We start from the raw sequence: 18,125 nt of genomic DNA, 5'->3' as shown, positions 1-18,125 counted from the left end.
TATTGAAAATAATTCAATAGATGGCCTGCTTCATGGACCAGTTACTGTAGAATGGATAAAACTAATTGGGCATCAACAGCAAATTTCAGCATTCTTAGACTCCTTTTAAGTCAAAGAACCACAACTTACTCTTCTGAACAATTGCTGCACTCATTATGACAGGATTCAAGTTTCTTCCTCCTGTTTTCCACTTCTCCCCCACCTTTTGAGAAGAACTCAAGAAACCCAGCCCTTACCAGCTGCTGCTGCATTCCCAATAGCTTGCAGTGTTGAACGGCCACTGCCAGATTTCCTGATGCCTCCCGTGCCATCTGATGCTTGATTCTCAATATTGTGCTCCACTCTTGCCATTTCTCGTACCGCCTCTTGGTAGCGCTCCATGAAAACCAATTCACCATAGCAAGGTGAAGTATCCAGATTACACATCAAAGCCACCTTTCAAAAATAACAAAAGATGTAATTACAGAGCATGTCAAAAGAAGTTTTCAAAGGTCAAAGAGCTTTGGGCGTTTTTAAAGGAGATGACAGAATAAAATAAAACAGACACTTTAACTGAAAAATGTCGCCACAGACACAGCAGGCTGAAATGGGGGGGGGGGGGGGAGGGGTCTAGAGAGGTTTTAGTGCCTGAAAAACAGGACTTTACAAACATTTTTCAACTATTTTTATAAAGCTCAGCTATTATTTGCTGCAAGGCTAGAGCTGAATTAATTTTGATAAACCACACCTTTCAGAATGACTCTTCATGATTTCAATACACTATGTACCGAAAGAAATGTGTCAAGTTGGGCCTCCAAAGTAAACTATTTTAAACAAATTCTTATGCAGCAAGAAATACCTTCTAGAAATTTAAAGACACAGTAGATAAGCACAGCTGTGCAAGTTCCTATTATCAAACCAACAACAGAATACAAACCAAGCTTGAATTCTTTATCATCAGCAATAGTGAAATTCAAAATAAAGCAGCAAACCAAAATGCTTCTTTTGGCCTTGTAAGTAGGGAAAAGATGAAGTGGCATGCTTGACGTCAAACAGAACTAATGAGTTGAGCAGTAACCTGCTCCTAATGCAACGCTTAAATGATATTAACTGCTCCGATATCACTATCTGAAATTCAGTCAGGTCACTGCTTGTCCTGGTTTCAGTCAGAGTTAATTGTCTCCCTAGTAGCTGGTACGGTGCTATGTTTTGAGTTCAGTATGAGAAGAATGTTGATAACACACTGATGCAGAATGCTTCAGCCCTATGCTTACTAATGCAGAAGAAGCAGGAATTTCATTAGCTATCACAACCACAAACATCAATACCAAATTAGATTTTTAATCGCACAAAGTACATGCAACTCATTTACCTGATGGGCTTCTACGAAGTTTCCTCTCAAAACACAAGAAACTAACAGTGATTCTGGTGGAGAAAGCATCATAGGAATGAGGGGGTTTTGCGGGTGTGGTCTCACCCTGCTTTCCAAATCACTTGAGCCAGACACATTACTGGTACTTCCCTCTGCAAGACAGAATTAGTCAGTATACTATTATGGTAAAAACATTTCACCAGATAACAGCTAACTTATTAGATAACAGTACTTGACATGTTTAACACAAAAATATAGGAGCAGAGTCACAAGGAAGTTTTAGGGTGAAGAGGTGAACATAAAGATCTTGTTAAAAATTCTCATAATATTTCACTACTTGGTCAGAACTTTCAGTTTGGATCTCATCCAAATGTAACACTGCTTAGAGACTACATAATGTGGACGCAATGCTAGGGCACTGGTTTAATATGGATAAAGGAAGAAGTCTTAAGTATTGCACCTATTAAATCAATTTAGCATGCCTAAGCATGTTTTAGGTTACATGACTACCAGTCTATTAGCTTTTTTGATGGTTAGCATGTCAATACATTGCATACTGTTTCCTGCAAGCCAAAAATATCAAGAAAAATCTAATTTTCTTATTCCAAAAGAGATATATACTATAGGTACTATTCTAATTAGAAAAAGCCAGCCAAAAATGGGAGATCCAAGAAGTTTGAATTCTGTCCTGCAAAGAGCAGTAATTCACATTGACTAGTCAAGCAAATAGTTCATCATGCACATTGATAAGAAAGAAATACTGGTTTTGTGGCTTAATACCTGAGGTACTGGTGCTTAGCTCGCTACTTGTGCTGTCTAATGATGGACTGGTAGTTCCCTCTTTCCCATCTAAAATGGAAACAAATCAAAACCAGCACATTAAATACACTTTTTCTAGACAAGGTAATTAAAACTTACTGCAAAGAACAGATCAGGCAACCGCAAGAGATCTTCAAGAGTATCTCGCAAATGAGCCATCACTGATGTCTATGACAAATGCAAAAACTGCTGATTTTAAGAAAATGCTAGGCAAGAGAGTCCGTTGGGGTGGCTCATCATTGACTCATGTCAGATAGTTTAAAGCTTCTTATTTTGGAACATCCCTCTCCAAAACCAGATGTACCTTTTAAAGGCTAAATAGAAAAAGGGTGAGGAACGCAACTTTCTCCTAAGGCTGCGAATTTAAGCCACAAATTCCTGTAAATTCACATCCTAGATACTATTGTGGTAGGAATGAATATATACCCAACAGTCACTGGATATAGTGGAGAAAGGGAAGAATTGGTACTGTAGTTGCAAAGTCCTCCTCTGCCCCAAATCAGACTATGGATGAAAGAAGTTATTTTCTTACCTGAATTTAAAATTAGTTATCTTTTAGTTGTGCAGGTAAGCTTTAGGAAAACAACCTCAATCCAAGTGGAATTGGACTAAGACACTTCAAACTAGTTAGAAAATGAAAGGAAATAAATCTAGTCCTCTACCCCTAGTCCATTAAATCTAATTGCATTCAGCTATGAGCTTAGCAAAATTATGCACATTTCAGAGATGTCTTCTCCAAGTGACTTTTTCAACCCACCTGTTTTATACCTTTGAGATCTACTTCGTTTCTTAAAGCTGGAGCACCTGATTAAAGAGCAGTATCTCCTGGAAGCTGCAAGCTGATGTTCTGTGAAACATTTAAGCAAAAACATTACCAAATAGCTGGACAGGTCATTAACAGTTATTTGTCTACCTTAAAGCACATCTACATAGGTAGAGCTATGATGGCAAATCTCCAAAGAAAACACAGTTGATCTCAGCTAAGAGCACTTCTGCAGTAAAGTTTACACCAGCATCTGGAAGTAATTTTGATGCAACTCAACTAATACTGTGGTTTTCACATCCACAACCAATGTTGCTTATGTATATTTATGTCCTACACCTTCTACAACCCTGATGAGTACTAAGGGTCTTTTCCAACCTAAATGATTCTGTGATTCTAACTATACAAAAAAATAGGTATAGTCCAAGTACATAAACAGCTAGAAACAAGGTGAAAAGAATAAGAATTAAAATAGTAAAAGAGAGAATTTGATTTGTCATTAACATTTTGCTGAAACAACTGGGTTCTTCAGTAATGCAGGGTAGTATGAACCCTGACTCGGTCAACAATTCTGGAAGTGAGCAAGCAATGTGGGTTCCAGCCCTTGAGACAGAAAATCCAAGAGCTAGGCAGTGTCAAGAAAAGCCAGCCACCTTTCCCTGAAAGATGTTCCCCAAATAGTTGTCAGCATTTGTCAGAAGTCAGGACTCAAAAGTACAGAATCCCACAGAAGTTGCTGCCTGTCCAATAGAAACACTAAGGGCTGCCTACTCAAACGTAAGTCCCATCGCATCCCCTCCTTTATAGGGGGAGACTTTAGAAATAGTTGAACACAAGTTTGGAAACTTGGAACATTTAAGGTCCATACTGCCCAGTCTTTCTTGGGACATGGACTTTGCATGGTCTGAGATACACAATAAGCCACACTATGATACAAGCAGAAATCTGATAGTAGCAGGGCTAAAAAGTTATAGGATATGGAGAAGGGTGGGTGGGAAACAGGTTCCCGAGTGTGTTGTTTTAGCTACTCCTGAGGAGTGGTCTGCATCCCAGAATAATCCAACTTCCTCTGATACATGTTCCTAACATATTTCCAGACAAGGCTAAATCAACACTCTGTCCATGAATGAGATGAGTCTATCTGGCTTGCACAGGATCACACACCACCATGTCCCTTCATATCACTGCCCCGTCAACATAATTTGTGACCAAGCAGCAGGAGAAAGACAGGCGAACTGAAGCAGTGTATCCACAAAGGGGAGGGAAAAAAGAAAAAGAAAACACAAACTTTCTTATTAGAATAGACATCACTGTTAGTGGAAAATTGTGCAAGAGCCAGGTGATCTCCAACTAGGTCACTCTCCTATTATCTGCCAAAATGCGCTCCCTCAGTAAGATGCTCAGGGAATTTACTCTTGAGACCACTGCCTAGAGAGCTGTAACAGAACAGTGCCAATACATCAGAAAGTGCCAAATACAGAGCCTACCTGCATTTCTGTTACTCATCACCACTTTGTATCGCCAGTGAGCTTCAGAAAGGTATTTGGAAAACTGTAACACACGACTTCCAAAGGTGTCTCTGCTTGCAGAAAGATTCAAGCACTCGACAAGTTCCAGCTCTTCACGAAGAATGTTACTGGAGTCCCATGGGAGAGAACTCTGAATTTCTTCCAGATGGTTGAGAAGCAATGTGAGGAAGGCATCCATGGCCACCTCATCCACTAAAAATCCAGTAACACCGCTAGTGAAGTGTTTCAAATCCAGGTAGCTCAGCCTAGAGGTTTCACAGCTTTTGCCACCTAACATCGAGTCATGAAGATCTTGGGTATCTGTGTGAACTGTCTCAGCAGCCAGCAGATGCCTCTCTAATTTCTTTTCAGACTCTATTAGGTGCTGTGGACTTTCAGAGGTAGAAGACCGCCGACTAGCACTGCCTTCTACACTCATAGTAGTAGTCTTTTTGTCAAGATCATCATCCTCTGCATAGTCTTCAGGTAGAAAAGCCTCAGTATGGAGGTCACTGTAGGAAACAAAAAGCAAGGAGAAGATGTTCTCCAAAACCTCCAGGCGCAGAGGAGCAGGAACACTCCTTAAGAACTGCTGACACTTCACAAGGTACTGAGGAAATACTGAAGAGCAATCTGTATAATTAAAAACAAAAATAAAGGACACTTACAAGATTTTTCAGAAGTTCCTTCCTCCAACCTTTGCCATTTAAGAAAATCCTAGAAGAGGGAACTGTCCCAGTGGCTTAGAGCCAATCATTCCTCCACAGATCAAGTAAATATATGTCTAACATTTTACATTTAGAAATGTAGTGTACCCCCTCCCTCCCAGTAATGCCAATTATCGCCTTGTGCAATGATGTACAAACTCAGATTTCACACATTTTAGCCATTAAATCAGTTTTAGCTCTGGGAAATCATAAGCTCTTACATAAGCATCCCTGCCATTACCATCCTGTATGTAATATCACCTTCTTTTTGCACTACATTTTTAATACAATTACCTTAAATGTTTTAGAACAAGACAGGCAGCTTATTCATATCTATTATTACTAAAGGTAACAACACCTCAAAGAAATGCCATTATACTTGTTTGCAAAGCATTCATAGCCCACTGAATAAAAACATCGTATGTACACAGGGTGCAATATTATCCCAATACTATATGATAAATCAGAGCCTAGCAAATGGAGAAGCACAGGCTACTGAACCTGAGAAAGGAGGCCAATCACCTGCTGGTTCTCCAGAAGTTGCATCTTCAGGGATATCACCAAGAAGGCTGTGTACGCAATCTTTGCACTTGGAATGCTTATGAGAATTCACACAGAGAGCATAGATAGCATACTTCATGGCACAAAATGCTCGAAACAGTGCCAGATTGCGTTGCTGACTCAAGGTGTTAGGGAGTGTTGCCGCTGTGGAGGGAAATAAGGGTGTTGAAGGAGTAGGAAGGAGATGAGAAAACAAGTTAATTTTCCCCTGCAGTTCCCACACAGCAATATTTAACCAGTCTTTCTTTCCCAGTGTCACATCTTTCTTCACAGCTTTGCTCTATCTCACTGTTACTTCACAACACATGAAAAAAAAACCAACAAACACAACAGGCACAGACAAGCCAGGTCTGGATCCCCTTCTGAAAAGGCAAATTTCTGTGAATTTGTGTTACAGGACCTGGCTACAGCACAGAATGATCAAAATCTCTTCATGACGAGTCTCATTAGAGGTATGAGGTTAAGCTACATACACTGCTGCATTTACAACACAGGGACGGACCCTGTCTCATTCCAGCATCTTAGAACTGGGTGTTCTATCACACAGTGGATAAGTAGGGAAATAGTGTAGACTGGCTATGACTGTAGTGAGAATAGATTACCATGACCTCTATGGATTTGTACTAATAAATAGATATCATGGTTGATTCTATCCACAATGGCCAGCCATATAGATCACATAAAATCTGCAATTGATTAAAGAAAAAGTGCAGTCCCACAGTTTCCTTCACACATTTATGATAAAGGCAACTTAGAGAAGTACGACACACACTCCTTCTCCCTTTTGCTTTTTTTTGAGGAAAGGTGTCGCATGCCAGAGCCATGATCCATTCTTAGTACAACAGAACATAAGAGCTGCAAATTATGTAAAAGTTGCGTCATCATTCCCCTCACCCAGGAACACAATATAGAGTCATATATTCTGTTACACTGGGTTTAGATGAATAATTCAACTCCTGTACAAAGGTTAAAAAAAACCCAAAACAACAACAACAAAAACACCAGACAGTGTTAAACTAGTGCTTGAATACACTATCCTACATTCTCATACAAGGAGTAGATTGTCCCTCTGCCTACTGGCACACAGGAGAAGCATTAGCTTTTTTTTTTTTTTTTTTTTTTTTTTTTTTTTTTTTTTTTTTTTTTTTTAAACAAAGCACTGGTTTGATGTACTGACAATGTCCCCATCCAAACTCTAGGACTGAACAGCACTACCTAGAAAGTGTTTCATTCAGTACCGTCCTCCACAAGGCTTGAGCATGATTTCAAAGAAAAGCACCTGAACTCTTCTGAAAACTACGGAGCAGCCAAGACAAAAGCCCTGAGAGCACAAACAGTTTGAAACCAATTATTCCCTATCACTGCAATTCTAAACAGCAACAATGGTGGAAACTATAATGCAGCCAGCAGACAGAACTGAGGAAACATCCAAGTATCAATCCTTTGCAGAACCCACATGTCACAGAAATGCTATAATTCACCAGCAGCTCTACACTATGTAGCACCCAAAAAGCTCTCAATACCACTGTCTTAAGAGGACTTCATGCAGGTGAAGCCAGAGATCTGATAAATACAGTCCTCTGAAAAAGAGAAATAGCTAGCTGGAGATACTACAAGATACACACTAGTAATCAAATGCAAGTTTAATACTCTTTTGCCTCCCATGTGGAAAGACTTGGATGCAGTGAGTCTCTGCAAGTATCTGCATCTAAACCAACCCTTCTCCTTGTACTAATACCGAACAACTACTCTTTAACTATAAGCACTTGGTTTTCCTACGGCAGAAATATTAACACCTCATTCTTGAACTCTGTAACTCATGAGGAAATTTCTGCCCATCATTTCTTCTGTTAGTGTGACTGATCAAAGCTAGCATTACGCACTGATCTGAAGGGTGCCTGAACACAACTGTCTACCAGTACCTCTACTTCAGTTTCACTACTGCAGCTGACAGATGTGTGTCAGAAAGAAGGGGAAGTATGTGACGTGAGCGAGAAAAAGGCCTGTTAACACTACCAACTCAGACAAATCAGAACTTCATCACTCCTCTCCTCCCTTTATTTTAAAGGAGATTCTATTAAACCGTGTTTATAGAATTATCTGAATTTTACAACAATCACTGGGCTGAAAAGAGAGAGAGGGCTTCCATTAACTAGTTCTGTAAATCAAGGTGATCTGAAAAAAAGAAGTGAAAGCACAGCTAGAATTCTTTTGCTACAGTCATGCAGCTCCCAGAAGGTATGATGGGACTGCCTCTTCCTGTTTCTGAAAGGTTTTGATAGAATTTAAGCAGAAAATAATTAAAATGCAAGAACTGATTAAAAGACCCCAACATCAGCAACAAAACAATTTCAGAAAGCAGGACACTGAAACTGGAGATCTATATTGAGTCTCAATCATTACATCTTTTAAGACTATTCAAGACAACCGTCATGATGTTTAACAATAAAACCTGTAAAAATAGGACTGGAAACTAACATCTTAACAATATGATACTGGAAGGAAAGAAAACTGCTTCCCACCAGGCAACCTGGAAAACCCATGTGAGACCCATCACTGAGAGGTCTCCAAGCAACTCAGGTTGAAATTACACATGTACAAATTCCCATCCAGAGAAGCAATGAGGCAAAAAATTGCAGCTTCTTAGGTTCTAGTACATGCAGGAAGACCAAGCTTCTGTATCATTAAGAGGCCTTGGCAAAAACCAGCTTTAAATAGCAGCAGCTGAACCTGGACATAGGCCACAATCAAGAGAGTGTACAAGGAGAGTCACTTCTGAGCAAACTAACGTGTTTAGGAATCTCAGGTATTTTAGGCACCAAACTGGAACACGGGAAAATGACAGAAGTGAGCCAAGAGGGATGTAAACACAGCCTGTAGGTAAGCCTTACTGGTTTTTAATATTAAAGTAGATTTGGTAAGACTTAATATTAGAAAAAAAAAAACAAAACAAAAAACATTTTATATCTTTCAAAAATGTAGATGTTATACTATGAGAAATTGTCAATTTCATCTGGCTTTGCCTTTTGATTTTAAATTTAAGTGCAGATGGCCGAAATCCAAAATATACACTTACTTTTCAAGCTAAGGGTATTATACAGTATATAATTTACAACGAGTAGCATATCACGAGCATGTGCAAAGTCTTGTTACCATTTTGAAAACGCTGTTTCAGAGATCTGTCCTTGTGACATCAAAGAGTTCTCACAACTCCTTCTTGGGAGAGAATTTACTCCCCAAAAGGATTCTAAAATAATTTTTACATGCTCTCTAGTTTTCTTCTGTGAAACAGCTGATAAGCACTATCTTCCTTATTTACAGAGGTAGGTGAAAAGAACAGATTCTTCCTGGCAGAAATACTGAGCAGCACATACTTGATGGATAGGGGTTTTTCTGTGTTCTCACAACCCTACACATTTACCCTGCATCTGTTTGTCTCTAGCAGGAACTTTCTGAAGAAGCTCAATAACATCGTCTTCATTCAGTGCCAGAAGATTAGTGAGATGATGAAGAGAGTACACTGCAGTGTGGCAATCTAGACCGTGCAAGTGTTGCAAAAGAACCTTCCTTGGGATAGTAATACTGCAAGAGAGAATAAAGAGGTGTCACAAACACATTTAGGGGTCTCAGCCATGTTTAAAGACTTATCTCCCACTCTAATTCTGATTCAACCAAACTACTGCAGTTAAAAAGAAAAACAAATAGCAGAACTAATGGCCATGAAGCAATTTCAAGAGCTTGTGATACATAGTCACCAAGAGATGATTAGCCAAGATTCACAAGAAAAGAACAAAATTTCTATTTGCATACATAAATTGACTAATGGACAGGTTCAGCAAGACAGTTTGGAAGAAGTCCTTCTGACCATTTTACCTGTTTTGCTGTATGCACCATTCAAGCACTTCCACCTGAGCCCACAGCCCATCACAGAAGTCTTTCAGTACTGAATCATTGCACAGATCCTAAATGGAAAGATAAATAAAAGAACCCCTTTACAACAAATCCTCTAGTCAGACAGCAGAACCAAGCCTGTGTCACATATGGGATGTTTGTAAGACTTCTTTATCCAGATGGGAACTTCAAAGTACAGAAAGTTACCAGTTTCATTACAAAGCCAGCAAGAAAGGGCTATTCTGAAAGAGCATCCAAATCAGTCAGCCTCCACTCGACACACCATGGAAAGGTGGCTACATCCCTTTTCAAGGTTAGCTTTCGATTAATGCTTCTTAATAACGGTCTAAGACACTAACCTCTAGAGCTAATCATGTACTAGAACAGATGATATACTGGCTAGCAGACAGTTATTCTCCTTTTCCATCATATCTAAGACTTTCACTTTGCAGAGACTACTGAATAGACCTTTAGTCTGTTACCAATAGATGGTAACTGCCTTAAGGCAATACCAGCCTAGATCTGTCCAAGCCACTTGCCTGCAAGCAGACATCATCTGAACTGCAGCTACACCGTCTTCTTCAGAGATGAAGACTCCTCCCAGAGAAGGTGGATCTTTGAGTCACAGCTCTTGTCATTTATCATTTCATTTTGAGAATGGGTATGGGAAATTTCCAAGCTACTCTGTTGCTGAACTCAGGTTAGTTGTGACCAGAATTAGTCACTATCCAGTGATGACTCACTGGATGAAATAATACCAACCAAACATCTGCCAGCTCTTAAAAAAAACTCATCAACAACCATTGCTGTCTTTCTCTCTGTTAACAGCCAAGGCTGAAGAGCTTATGCCAGAAAAACTTTCAGAATCTCCTGTGCAATCATACTCCCTTCACAGCTGAGAAGTAAGAAGAAAGGCAACTGTCCAATAATGTTACCTATACACAACTGTAACATCTTAGCTTTTTTAATTCCATTTTGAGAAAGTTTAACATGCTCACTGGAAACTCCCTGTTTTTATTTATTTTTGCAAACAAACTGCATTATCTGGACTCAGACTGGGATGCTGCTACTTTCTGCCGATTTACCTGAGTTTTGTGAAGAGTCCATAACAATGCTTTTGCTGATTCCAAGCTTTGACAATGAGTCCATCCTAACAATACCAAGAGGCGGCAAAGGGGGTTGAATTCTCTCCTCAATAAGCTGTTCAGGCCTGAGTAGTCTTCTCTTTTCAGTAAAGTTAATGCAGTCACCTACAAAAGAAAAGGAAGAAGTATTTATCTTTCCAAAATGCAGAGACCTATAATGCCTGGTAGGTTATGTAAGCAAGTAGCCATTTCAGTATTAGCTTCACTAAAATGGTGAAGTTCTGCATATGGAACTTCCCTAAACTTATATTTTCTGAGCCATCAGGTTACTCTTCAGTAAAATTGTCATAAGGAAAAAAAACATCATTTCAAATGCTTACTACAGAGCCAGCTCACACTCCCTCACTACATTATCTTTACATTCTTTCTATTGATTATGTCTCTGTCAAGGGCATTATGTAAGAAACTTGAATGAGCACATTATTTAGAAGTGGAAATATGTTCAACCTTAAAAACTTGCACTTTAACAGTGACAACCTACCTGTATACTATTTCTTCCATCTACATAAATAAATTCAAATAATTTAATTCATATATTTTTCACCAGGTCTTCAAGCTCTTGAAAACACACATTTTACAGTGCAAACTAGTCTCACTGCCCCAAGTCTACCAGCATCAGAAAAGCAAAGCAACAAGTTCAAGGTCATGAGGTAAATCAAGTGGCATATCCAAGAAAATTACAATCAGAACAGATCTAATATTGTCTGCATGCAGATGAGCTTTTCCAAAAATCTCGCTGAATATTTTGAGTTCATTACACAGCTGAAAGCAGGGGAGTTATCACCAGTTACCTCCTTGTTCCTATAAGTCATGACCCCTACTAAACACTATTTGAATACAATATGCTTCTGTGCACCGTCAAGATGTGTTCAATACAGGGACTGACTTTAGCCACCGCTGGGTTTCCCCCTGAATGATTTTATGGCCATACCAGAATCTGTTCCAGAAAGTGCTTGCTGCTGCTCAAGCAGTAGAAATAGGCTGTCTTCCAAGAAGGAGATTCTTTGGGATCCGAGAACAAACTCATCATGATTCGCTCTGTATCCAGCTGCTCAGATGAACCTAAAAAAACATCACAAAAAGATTACCTCACAGTACAGAGGGGCACCTTTGAAAGAAGCATAATTACTGTTAATTTAAACTGAGAAACACTCAAGGTTTCCTCAAATACTAACCACCTGTTACATGGTAACAGTTAAGACTCTCAGATATTGTTACTGGATAACAAGAAAGCCAAGCAGAGAAATTTGATAGAAAATAAAAAGGTCAGACAGGAAACCAGGGAACTGTCTGGACAGTTGTTGATATAGCAAGAGCCTGTTCAGCACACAGGTTGTTTGCATTAGCTCAGGTCATACTGCCTTTCTTTCTCTAGTCATACACATCTTATCTGTATGTTGCATGAATTCTTGCTTGTGCTCTGAGACACTATGCTGCTTTGCAGGGCCTTAGCAAAGACCTGTCCAGCAAACAAACTTCTCAGATCTCTGCAAAGCAAGAATTAAACTACTCCCAGTAAGAGTGAAGGCATCCATATGTCCATTTGTCTTCCCCAACAAGGAAGCACTAACTGTAGTTATTATAAGAAATGCCAGAGTCTGCCACTCCACACCAGCCTGAACTTCCCTTCAGCAATCTCTATGAGTGAAGGGAGGAGAGAAGATACAAACCTCACTGACTTATACCTCAGTGTACAGAGGCGAGCAAAACAGGGTAGGCATTCTACCTTCTCCCTCCTTGCACACTCACCTGCCACCTTCCTCATAAGAGCACCACAATGGGCACCACTTGCCATTCAGCTTCAACTGAGATCCTCAACTAAATGTACCAGTCATAGGGAGCTAGACAGAAGCTGTGAAGTTATAGCTGGTACAAAAACAACAGCTGGGCTCTGGCAAGCAAGCAGGTAATCAAACTGCATCTTCTTTCCAGCTGGGATATCGGCCCACTCCACATCTCCTTTCACTTCTAGAAGTTTTCTTTTCCAATATTAAGGGGTTTGAATGTTTTGGGATTACTGAGGTAGCTGAATTGTTATTGGCCTGAAATGGAACATCCTCCAACACAGATGATCCCAAGCTGGAGCTGAACCAGTAAAAGATTTATATACATATGGGGAGTCAATTTTCTAGTTACAAGCAAGAACTTCAGCAGGAGAAATGCTGAGCAGATAGAGCACAACAAGGGGTAGTAAAGGCAGTGCTCACAAAAGAAGGCAGCATAGACTGCAGAAATGTAGGGAGAGCCCTGGGGTTCTTATGCCAATTCCTTGCTTTAAGTCATTTTATGATCATATTTTACAAGACTCCATGGCTTGTTAAGGCACCTTAGCAAGAACACTGCCCAACTTCTTGACAACTTGCCTGTTTAATGCCTCAATGGCTTTGTTGAACAAGAAATGAAAACAAAGCATAAAGTGAAACAAACCTTTTTGTATTGATTTTGACACCAGAAATTTTTCTCTTGATCTTTCTATGAGAACACTGCTATACAGGCCTAACAGGCCATGACTCTGTTTCCTCAGCATACAGCTTAGTAGCTTCTCCTCCCTCAGTGGGCTTCCCTCAGTCCAGCATACATCCAAGAGCTCCCTGAACAGGTGCCATACTTCATCTGCCTGATGCTCCACCTCAAAAGTCACTATACTAAGAGCAGCATAAATTGTATCTACTAGTTCTCTTTGATCTAGTTCTGCTGAAAGCTCAGAACTGCACTGAAGCCTCTGCAGAGATTTCAAGGAGTCACGAAGAAATTCAACAAAGATGTTTTGTAGAGAGCAATAGTGCTCAAGCGAAGAGCTGTGTGTGCCTTGTTCCTCCTGGAAGAACTCCAGCAGGGCTTTTGCCCTCTGAGGAGCCCGCAGCAAAAGTTTCCTGAGAGCTGAAACAACATCCAAACTGAATCTGTGAGAACAGCCATCTCTTCTTTTCCTGTCTGTGATGTGCTTGTTCTGGGTGCACTCAAATGCTTCAAACAGTTCCTGGTAGGGAAATAATAAAAGAGTAAGCCTTTCAGACTCCATTAAAAATATGAAATACATTATTTAAAAAATAGGAGAAAGCAAGAAGATAAATCAATTTGGAAACATCCTGTGGCCTAGGAAATCCATCAATAATAGTCCACCTTGTCCAATATCCTTCCTGGAAGAGTGGATATGCCTGAATATGTAACAAAAATTACAAAGAATCCTATAATGCACTACTAAGCTATATGGGCCGTGTGCTCATAAGCAAGTTACCTTATTTCACAGGCAGCTCCTATGGAATGGCTGAAGCACTACCATATTCTACCTCTTAGCAATACACTGATGTGACTTTATCTTCATAAGCCAGTAAGAACATGATGATTAGTGTTCAGTCTTTTTTTTTTTTAACCCTACTTTTCTAGATTCATACCATCTATCTACCAACTGCACCATCCTCATCAACGCTAATTATTCAGACTTGGTTTAAACTGGCCAACAGATTGAGAAGCCATCTCACAGACTTCTTTCTTAAGCAACAATAATTTTTCTTGCTAACAGAAGCAAACCTGCAATTCTAGAACTAGGAAGAGGAAAGCAAACAAACAAAAACTCCCAATTAGCCCTCCCAGTAAGGAGTGAGAAGGTGAGGAACAACCCAGTTCAATAGCAATTAAGCAGCACTTGTGGCATTCCTGGAACTATGCGAGTGCTGTCCTTGGCTGGAAGAGACAGGTCGGGGAATATGCAGGGGAGATGTGGTTGGTGTGCGCAAAAATGAGAGTATTAGCAGTAGAAGGTAAGTCCACAACATCCTTTTCTTTATTTGCTAGATCAAAACATGCTCTACCTACTAACATGCCTCTGACAGTAATTGTGACAAAGATATGAGGTTGCCGAGTCTCCTATTTCAGTGCAACACTGCAGGTTAGATGGTAACTTACACAGACTTCATTGGTCACTAACAGGATTCAAGCAGATTTATTTTCATCAACAGTCAAGTTTACCTTGTTTGCTTTCATCCTGTAATTGCTAATTCTGTCTCCTTAGAGAAATATTGAACACCTTTTCCTTATTCATATCCCAAAACCTGATACAGGTGGACATTCTACATAACTAACAGGAAGTAGGGCATACTAAGTAGCTCACCTTTAGAACCTCCTCAGAGACATCTTTCTGTAGTTCTTCCAAGAACAATAAAAATTCAGTTTCTCTCTGAAGAACAACTGGAACAGTTTTCTGAAACAATATAAGAGAATGGGAAAGGTGTTAGCCAATAAAACTTTTATTTATTTACATTACCATATAAACCTAATCCTAGCTATCTCATTAACATTTTGAGGCAGACTGAAATATCTCTCTGAAGATACCTATTTCTCAATTAAAGGCTATTCCACAATTAAGTTCTGCTCCCACACCAGTGGATTCCATTTATCTATACATTTGGAAACAGAAGCAAGTGTCACACTGTCAGGAATTACAATCCAATCAATTAGACACATCCTTCAACAGAAGGTAAAGAAAAAATGCAAGCCTAAGTAGTGACAAGGACAAAAGAATTTAAAAAAAAAGTATGATCTCACATCCCAGTGTACCAATTTAAAAAAAAAAAAAACAACCAAAAACAAAAAAAAGAAAAAAGACTAGTTTGCACCTGTCTGTCTGAAAACAGCAATACAGCAAGCACATCCCTCACCATCTAAAGCTTATAGAGAATTGTCTGATGCCTGAACTATTTCATCTTTAATGTAAGAAAGGTGCTACACAAACACAGAAGTTGATACACTCATGCCTTCCATTTACAGAAATGCTCAATGCTAAAAAGCCAACTTCTGTTACCTAAACAAAATAAAAAATACCCTTCCATTTTTCTCCCCAGTATGGATAAGATGAACAATTGTTTCTTGACAAGCAAAAGCAATACACCTCTCCAGCTACCTTGAGAACCCAATTCCATGAAATGTGGGAAAGCCTATAATTTAAATAAGCAACTAGGCAGATATTTTGCACTTGGAAGTCAGCTAGAAGTCAGAGCTGTAAGTTGCACTTGAAAGTCAGCTAGATGTTTCTGTACCTGATTCCTGGCAAGCCATTTTTCCAGCACAAGAAGCCAAAGCCACGCAGTTCTCCATGGGCTAGAATTCTGTCCCCATCTACAAAAGCAATAAGCACATACACTGGATTATACAACGTCATTCCCATCTCTAAGATTCAGGGAAACACTGCCAGAGGTCATTTTGATTTTTATATTTATTTGTGTAAGATAAAAACAAAGACAACTAAACAGCTGAAGATGAGTCAGACAGGAAGATAATGCAAGGAAACCAGAATATTAGTACTCCTTACACATTAACTCAACAATTTCTGCTGTGCAAGTAACTGCTTTTAGATCAAATACCAACATTACTGCCATAGTTCTTTGCTTCAAAACAATGAAATTTATTTCTGGTCTAAAGTTCAGTCTGTATAGCCCTCTTTGAGCACTTCAGCAGATTTCTTTGAAATCTGACCACTTGCCAAACACTGCTATTTCCTGTTCTGTCTAGTTCTACCTGAAAAGAATGAAACTAAGTTTTAGGTCACAGCAGCACAAGCACAGCTCTACATCCAAACTAGAAGTAATGTACTAATTAAACAAAGAATACTTCTAATTTCAGTCAGCTTTTCATGTGCTGCAGTACTTATATATTCCAAAACCTAAACAGTTAGGGAACATATTCAATACTGTCAAAGGAACTAGGAAAAGGAAGAAGCACAAAAGAGTTTATTGGCCTTTGAAAACCTCAGCACTGCTAACTAAAGCCTTTAGATGTGATAGCCCAACATTCAAAGATAAAAAGATAAAAAATGGTTATGTCTCACATGGCCATCAGCAATATTCATCTAACCATGTGCACATCTCCTCCAGACTCCTTTAACTGTTGTCAGTATAAACTATTTCTTAGAACCTTTACCAAAATGTTACACAAATTTTAATGTGAGGAAGTATGGTCATCTGCTTGGAGAGGGGGGATACCAATGTTCCCTGAAGTGCTAGAAAGTCACCCTTCATATGCACCTACCTGAAAAACAGAGATCAAAACTAACTAGGATTGAATAAAACCAATGCCATTTCAAAATCCAATGCAAGAGAAATAAGATATTAATAGCATAATTCAAATTTTTTAGAGTTTAAATTTTTAGAAATCGGCAGGTCTTTCAAGAGCGGGAAACAAGAAAACGTTTAAAACACCTACAGTACTGATCTTGGCGATTCTGTTTCTAAATTAACCAAAGCTCGGTGTCAAAGGAATGTAACTTCAGGAGATGTTCCTTATCCTTCCGCAAGATCTAACAAAATCGGTTCTGAAATGCTTCCAAATAGTTTTAAGCTTGGATCAATCACCACATCAGCTGCAAAAACGAACACTGCTCATTATCCCAGTGGACTGGGCAGCCTGTTAAGAGCTCGGGCAGCGATAAGATGTCAACATTCAGATAACAGCACATCTAGACACATCCAGGACACCTCAGCACGGAAGCAAGCGTTGTTTCCCAGATTCTACCCGCGTCCCACAGTCACCGCTAAACTAATTGCTCCTCCTCATTTCACCCTCAAGCCTACTGAACCAAAACAGTACCTGACTTACCTTACCCCCACAGGACAAGCGACCAGAGCCTGAAGAATCGCTTCCACCTTCTCAGGGCCGTCCCCGTCCCACTGGCTGAGCTGGGGCACACAGGCCTGCGCGAGCTCCCAGTCTCCACGCCGTACGCACTCGCAGAAAAACCCAAAGAGCCGCTCCAGAGAGACCGCTTCTTCGTTTCCAAAAGAATGCATCTTCGCGGGACGAGCAGGTGACCTGGGGCAGGGTGACACACGCGAAGGATCCTGCCGTGAGGGCGCGCTGGGGCACCATCCCCGACTTCTCCTTCGCACCGACAGCGCGCCCGGGGCGGGGACAGGCGGAGAGCCAAGGCCTGGCTGCAGGGGGCTTCTTCCCACCGGGGCGGGGGGGGGGGGGGGTAAGGCGCCCACAGGCACCGCGGGCCGCCAACCGTGCCCGCGCCGCCCGGGGGAGCCCGGCCCGCGGGATGCTCCCGCCGCTCTCCCCACCGCCGCACGAGCCCCCGCTTCTGCCGCGCGTTCTGCCGCGCACCCGCCCGCGGCCTCGCCCTCCTCCGCAAGGTCCGGCCCGGCGGCCCCCGGGGCCCGTCCTGGCGCGGTCCGCGTTACCTGACGGGGCAGGAGGCGGCCAGCCCGGCGGCGCTGAGCTCTACTGCACCGCCCCGACAACGCCAGTCCTCGCCGCCGCCATCTTGGGCGCCGCCTCAGCTGACCGCGCCGCCGGGCGGGCACGCGGGCAGACGCCCGCCCATTGGCCGAGCTGGAGCAGAATGTAAATAAACCGCCATTTTCCTCTGGGGCGCCTGACGCC

General features: G+C 40.9%; 1 protein-coding gene across 5 annotated transcripts in view; it reads right to left on the bottom strand.

Annotated features, from left to right (window-relative positions):
* ZFYVE26 (zinc finger FYVE-type containing 26) overlaps window positions 1-18,005 on the bottom strand; it is a 50,382-nt gene extending 32,377 nt beyond the window's left edge. The window contains exons 1-15 of one of the 5 annotated variants that reach the window (XM_049826025.1): window positions 17,924-18,005; window positions 17,337-17,549; window positions 15,782-15,860; window positions 14,857-14,946; window positions 13,173-13,725; window positions 11,677-11,807; window positions 10,686-10,850; window positions 9,583-9,671; window positions 9,131-9,291; window positions 5,650-5,853; window positions 4,421-5,074; window positions 2,928-3,017; window positions 2,132-2,200; window positions 1,352-1,503; window positions 237-435 (exon numbers count right to left, since the gene is read on the bottom strand). In XM_049826025.1, coding sequence (XP_049681982.1) covers window positions 237-435; window positions 1,352-1,503; window positions 2,132-2,200; window positions 2,928-3,017; window positions 4,421-5,074; window positions 5,650-5,853; window positions 9,131-9,291; window positions 9,583-9,671; window positions 10,686-10,850; window positions 11,677-11,807; window positions 13,173-13,725; window positions 14,857-14,946; window positions 15,782-15,860; window positions 17,337-17,527 — 2,827 coding nt within the window. In that variant the 5' untranslated portion in view covers window positions 17,528-17,549; window positions 17,924-18,005. Of the gene's footprint in view, window positions 1-236; window positions 436-1,351; window positions 1,504-2,131; window positions 2,201-2,927; window positions 3,018-4,420; window positions 5,075-5,649; window positions 5,854-9,130; window positions 9,292-9,582; window positions 9,672-10,685; window positions 10,851-11,676; window positions 11,808-13,172; window positions 13,726-14,856; window positions 14,947-15,781; window positions 15,861-17,336; window positions 17,802-17,923 lie in introns of those variants that run through there. The other 4 variants (XM_049826026.1, XM_049826027.1, XM_049826028.1 and 1 more) reach the window with 4 other exon arrangements.
* Between the last annotated feature and the right edge of the window lie 120 nt (window positions 18,006-18,125).

The sequence above is a fragment of the Accipiter gentilis genome, chromosome 22, assembly GCF_929443795.1.
Source record: "Accipiter gentilis chromosome 22, bAccGen1.1, whole genome shotgun sequence".
NCBI classification, from domain to species: domain Eukaryota; kingdom Metazoa; phylum Chordata; class Aves; order Accipitriformes; family Accipitridae; genus Astur; species Astur gentilis.
Note: the sequence above shows the minus strand (reverse complement) of the source record. Positions and strands in the feature narration are given on the sequence as shown.